Raw genomic sequence first — 5,696 nt, 5'->3', positions numbered from 1 at the left:
CCACTACTATGTCCCTGGCTCTCACTCACTATGTCCCTGGCCTCCACTATGTCCCTGGCCTCCCACTATGTCCCCTGGCCTCCACTATGTCCCTGGCACCCACTATGTCCCTGGCTCCCACTATGTCCTGGCCTCCCCCACTATGTCCCCGGCACCCACTATGTCCCTGGCCTCCCACTATGTCCCTGGCCCCACCTGTGTCCCTGGCCCCCACTCATGTCCCTGGCCTCCACTATGTCCCTGGCCTCCACTCAGTCCCTGGCCTCCACTATGTCCCTGGCACCACTATGTCCATGGCTCCCACTATGTCCCTGGCCTCCACTATGTCCCTGGCCTCCACTATGTCCCTTGGCCTCCCACATGTCCCTGGCCTCCACTATGTCACTGGGCCTCCACTATGTCCCTGGCCTCCACTATGTCCCGGCACCCACATGTCCTGGCCTCCACTATGTCCCTGGCCTCCACTCATGTCCCTGGCCTCCACTATGTCCCTGGCCTCCACTATGTCCCTGGCTCCCACTATGTCCCTGGCCTCCACTATGTCCCCTGGCCTCCACTATGTCCCTGGCCTCCACTATGTCCCTGGCACCTGGCCTTCATGTCACTGGCACCCACTATGTCCCTGGCCTCCACTATGTCCCTGGCACCCACTATGTCCCTGGCTCCCACTATGTCCCTGGCCTCCACTATGTCCCTGGCCCCACTATGTCCCTGGCTCCCCACTATGTCCCTGGCTCACCATGTCCCTGGCCTCCACTATGTCCCTGGCACCCACTATGTCCCTGGCACCCACTACGTCCTCGGCATCCACTATGTCCATGGCTCCCACTATGTCCCTGGCCTCCACTCATGTCCCTGGCCTCCACCATGTCCCTGGCCTCCACTATGTCCCTGGCCTCCACTATGTCCCTGGCACCCACTATGTCCCTGGCCCCCACCACATGTCCCTGGCACCACTATGTCCCTGGCACCCACTATGTCCCTGGCCTCCACTATGTCCCTGGCACCCACTATGTCCCTGGCTCCCCACTATGTCCCTGGCACCCACTGTGTCCCTGGCACCCACTATGTCCCTGGCCTCCACTAGGTCCCTGGCCTCCACTATGTCCCCGGGCACCCACTATGTCCCTGGCTCCCCACTATGTCCCTGGCACCCACTATGTCCCTGGCCTCCACCATGTCCCTGGCACCCACTATGTCCCTGGCTCCCACTCATGTCCCTGGCACCCACTATGTCCCTGGCACCCACTATGTCCCTGGCTCCACTCATGTCCCTGGCCTCCACTATGTCCCTGGCCTCCACTCATGTCCCTGGCCCCCACTATGTCCCTGGCCTCCACTCATGTCCCTGGCCTCCACTATGTCCCTCTGGCCTCCACTATGTCCCTGGCCTCCCACTATGTCCCGGCACCCACTATGTCCCTGGCTCCCACTATGTCCCTGGCCCCCACTATGTCACTGGCTCCCACCATGTCCCTGGCCTCCACTATGTCCCTGGCCTCCCACTATGTCCCTGGCTCCTCCCCCACTATGTCCCTGGCCTCCACTATGTCCCTGGCCCCACTATGGTTCCCCCTGGCTCTCCACTATGTCCTGGCCTCTACTATGTCCCTGGCTCTCCCATTATGTCCCTGGCTCCCACTATGTCCCTGGCCTCCACTATGTCACTGGCTCCACTATGTCCCTGGCTCCACTATGTCCCTCCGCCCACTATGTCCCTGGCCTCCACTATGTCCCTGGCCTCCACTATGTCCCTGGCCTCCACTATGTCACTGGCTCCCACTCATGTCCCTGGCCTCCACTGTGTCCCTGGCCTCCACTATGTCCCTGGCCTCCACTCATGTCCCTTGGCCTCCACTATGTCCCTGGCACCCACTATGTCCCTGGCTCCCACTTGGCTCCCTGCCCCACCATGTCCCTGGCTCCCACTATGTCCCTGGCCTCCACTATGTCACTGGCCTCCACTATGTCCCTGGCCTCCACACTCATGTCCCTGGCCTCCACTATGTCCCTGGCCCCACTCATGTCCCTGGCCTCCACTATGTCCCTGGCCTCACTATGTCCCTGGCCTCCACTCTGGGTCCCCTGGCTCCCACTCATGTCCCTGGCCTCCACTATGTCACTGGCCTCCACTATGTCCCCGCCTCCACTATGTCCCTGGCCTCCACCATGTCCCTGGCCTCACTCATGTCCCTGGCCTCCACTCATGTCCTGGCCTCCACTATGCGGCCCCACACCCACATGTCCCTGGCTCCACTCATGTCCCTGGCCTCCACTATGTCCCTGGCCTCCACTATGTCCCTGGGCCTCCACTGTGTCCCTGGCTCCACTATGTCCCTGGCCTCCACTATGTCCCTGCACCCACTATGTCCCTGGCCTCCACTATGTCCCTGGCACCCACTCATGTCCCTGGCCTCCACTATGTCTCTGGCTCCCACTATGTCCCTGGCCTCCACTATGTCCCTGCCTACTATGTCCCTGGCCTCCACTATGTCCCGGCACCCACTATGTCCCTGGCTCCACTATGTCCCTCTGGCCTCCACTATGTCCCTGGCCCCACTATGTCCCTGGCACCCACTTGTCCCTGGCCTCCACTATGTCCCTGGCCTCCACTATGTCCCTGGCACCCACTATGTCCCTGGCCTCCACTATGTCCCTGGCCTCCACTATGTCCCTGGCCCACTATGTCCCTGGCCCACTATGTCCCTGGCACCCACTATGTCCCTTTCACCCACTATACCCCTGGCCCAGTATATCCCTGGCCCGCCACTGTGTCCCTGGCACTCCACTATGTCCCTGGCCCACTCCATGTCCCCACCCACTATGTCCCTGGCCCACTATGTCCCTTCTCAGCCACTATGTCCCTGGCACCCACTATGTCCCTGCACCCACTATGTCCCTGGCACCCACTATGTCCCTGGCACCCACTATGTCCCTGGCACCCACTACATTGACCCCTGGCCCAGTATATCCCTGGCAGCCACTGTGTCCCTGGCACCCACTATGTCCCTGGCTCCCACTATGTCCCTGGCCCACTATGTCCCTTTCACCCACTATGTCCCTGGCACCCACTATGTCCCTGGCCTCCACTTGTCCCTGGCCCACTATGACCCTGGCCTCCACTCATGTCCCCTGGCACCCACCTATGTCCCTTTCACCACTATGTCCCTGGCACCCACTATATGTCCTCCTTGGCCTGGTGCCTCCTGTCCCTGCCATGTCCCTGGCACCCACTATGACCCTGGCACCCACGACCCTGGCACCCACTATGTCCCTGGCACCCACTATGACCCTGGGCCCAGTATGTCCCTGGCCCCACTGTCCGGGTCCCGGCACCCACTATGTCCCTGGCCCACTATGTCCTTTCACCCACTATGTCCCTGGCCCAGTATGTCCCTTTCACCCACTATGACCCTGGCCCAGTATATCCCTGGCCGCCACTGTGTCCCTGGCACCCACTATGTCCCTGGCCCACTATGTCCCTTTTCACCCACTATGTCCCTGGCCCACTATGTCCCTTTCACCCACTATGTCCCTGGCACCCACTATGTCCCTTTCACCCACTCATGTCCCTGGCCCAGTATGTCCCTTCTACCCACTATGTCCCTGGCACCCACTATGTCCCTGGCACCCACTATGTCCCTGGCCCAGTATGTCCCTGGCCGCCACTGTGTCCCTGGCACCCACTATGTCCCTGGCACCCACTATGTCCCTGGCCCCACTATGTCCCACCCACTATGTCCCTGGCTCCACTATGTCCCCACCCACTATGTCCCTGGCAACTACCTCATGTCCCTGGCACCCACTATATCCCTTTCACCCACTATGTCCCTGGCCCACTATGTCCCTTTCACCCACTATGTCCCTGGCCGCCACTGTGTCCCTGGCACCCACTATGTCCCTGGCACCCACTATGTCCCTTTCCCTCCTTCCACCCACTATGTCCCTGGCACCCACTATGTCCCTGTAATCACTATGTCCTTTCACCCACTATGTCCCTGGCTGCCACTGTGTCCCTGGCACCCACTATGTCCCTGGTACCCACTATGTCCCTGGCACCCACTATGTCCCTTTCACCCACTATGTCCCTGGCACCCACTATGTCCCTGGCACCCACTATGTCCCTGGCCCACCATGACCCTGGCACCCACTATGTCCCCTTCACCCACTATGTCCCTGGCCCACTAGTGACCCTGGCCTCCACTATGTCCCTGGCACCCACTATGTCCCTTTCACCCACTATGTCCCTGACCCACTATGACCCTGGCACCCACTATGTCCCTGGCCCAGTATATCCTGGCCGCCACTGTGTCTCAGCTTCACCTGGCGGAAATTTGTCAAAAGAGACAAAAATATGTGAACACAAAGCGAATTTTCTTTCTTGGTTTTTAAGACAATCAGAGAGGGGGGAGGGGGGGGTGGTGGGTGTGTGTGTGTGTGTGTGTGTGTGTGTGTGTGTGTGTGTGTGTGTGTGTGTGTGTGTGTGTGTGTGTGTGTGTGTGTGTGTGTGTGTGTGTGTGTGTGTGTGTGTGTGTGTTGAAATATTAAAGTTTTGGAAAGAGAGTAACTGTGAGAGATGGAGATAGACGTGATGAAAGAGACAGAGTAAGAAACACAGAGACAGTGAGAGATACAGTGGAAGCAAGACAACAAGAGATAGAGTCTTAAGGAACAGAAACATGAAGAGACACAGAGAAAGACAGAGATGGAGACAGAGAGACAGAGGACATGGGAGAGGAACTGAGAGATGGAAAAAGACGAAGAGACATCGAGAGGCAGAAACTGAAAGAGACTGAGAGAAAACGAAAGAACAAAATGAAGAGACAGGGGAGAGATATAAAGAGACAGAGACTAAGACAGACAGAGGGAGGGGAGGAGGGAGGGCAGAGAGAGATGTGGAGTGGTGGGGAAGACTAGTTGCAAGGGTAAGGGGAGGAGGGAGGGCGGTGTGTCAGAAGGCTGCGTCATTTGTCAAGATAAAGGGAAGGAGGAGGCGAGGAAGGTTGAAGGGGGGTGGAGGAGGAAGGAAGGAGGGGGAGGCAGAGGTAGGAGGTGACGGGAAGGGGTGATGAGGGATGGGGAGGGGAGGGAGGGTGGGAGGGAGGGAGGGGCCGAGGCCCTGCCGCTTTAGGCACCTTGAAGGGGACCTGACGGTAACCTGGAGGGAGGGAGCAAGGGGGAGGCAGGTGGGTGGGGGAGAAGAGGAGGGAGGGCAGCGCGCCAGCAGCCTCCCGTCCCCACCCCCACCTCCACCCTTCTCCTCCTTGCTTGCTTCAGCCTCTCTATTCTGTTTTCAGTGTTTCCCCTTGCTTCATCTTACCCAAGCTCCACCTTGCTTCATTCATTCATTCATCCAACCTTCTCCGTACTTCATTCATCCAGTTCCTCTGAACTTCATTCATCCATTTCCACTGTGCTTCAATTACCCAGTTCCTCTGCTCTTCATTCATCCAACCTCAACCTTGCTTCATTCATTCATCCAACCTTCTCCGTGCTTCATTCATTCAACCTTCTCCGTGCTTCATTCGTCCAGTTCCTTCGTGCTTCATTCATCCAACTTACTCCGTGCTTCATTCATCCAGTTCCTCCGTGCTTCATTCGTCCAGTTCCTCCGTGCTTCATTCATCCAACTTACTCCGTGCTTCATTCATCCAACATACTCTGTGCTTCATTCATTCTCCTCGGTGCTTCATGGC

General features: G+C 58.6%; 1 protein-coding gene across 1 annotated transcript; it reads left to right on the top strand.

The window, feature by feature from the left end:
* Positions 1-2,058: 2,058 nt before the first annotated feature.
* On the top strand, positions 2,059-3,966 carry LOC121870828 (extensin-3-like; the record flags this gene model as incomplete). The annotated part of the gene is made up of 2 exons (XM_042372796.1): positions 2,059-2,333; positions 2,967-3,966. Coding segments are annotated over exons 1-2 (1,275 nt in total), but the record flags the coding sequence as incomplete, so codon positions are not given.
* Between the last annotated feature and the right edge of the window lie 1,730 nt (positions 3,967-5,696).

Source organism: Homarus americanus, unplaced genomic scaffold (assembly GCF_018991925.1).
Source record: "Homarus americanus isolate GMGI-L3 unplaced genomic scaffold, GMGI_Hamer_2.0 scaffold38075, whole genome shotgun sequence".
Classification (NCBI taxonomy): Eukaryota; Metazoa; Arthropoda; class Malacostraca; order Decapoda; family Nephropidae; genus Homarus; species Homarus americanus.
Note: the sequence above shows the minus strand (reverse complement) of the source record. Positions and strands in the feature narration are given on the sequence as shown.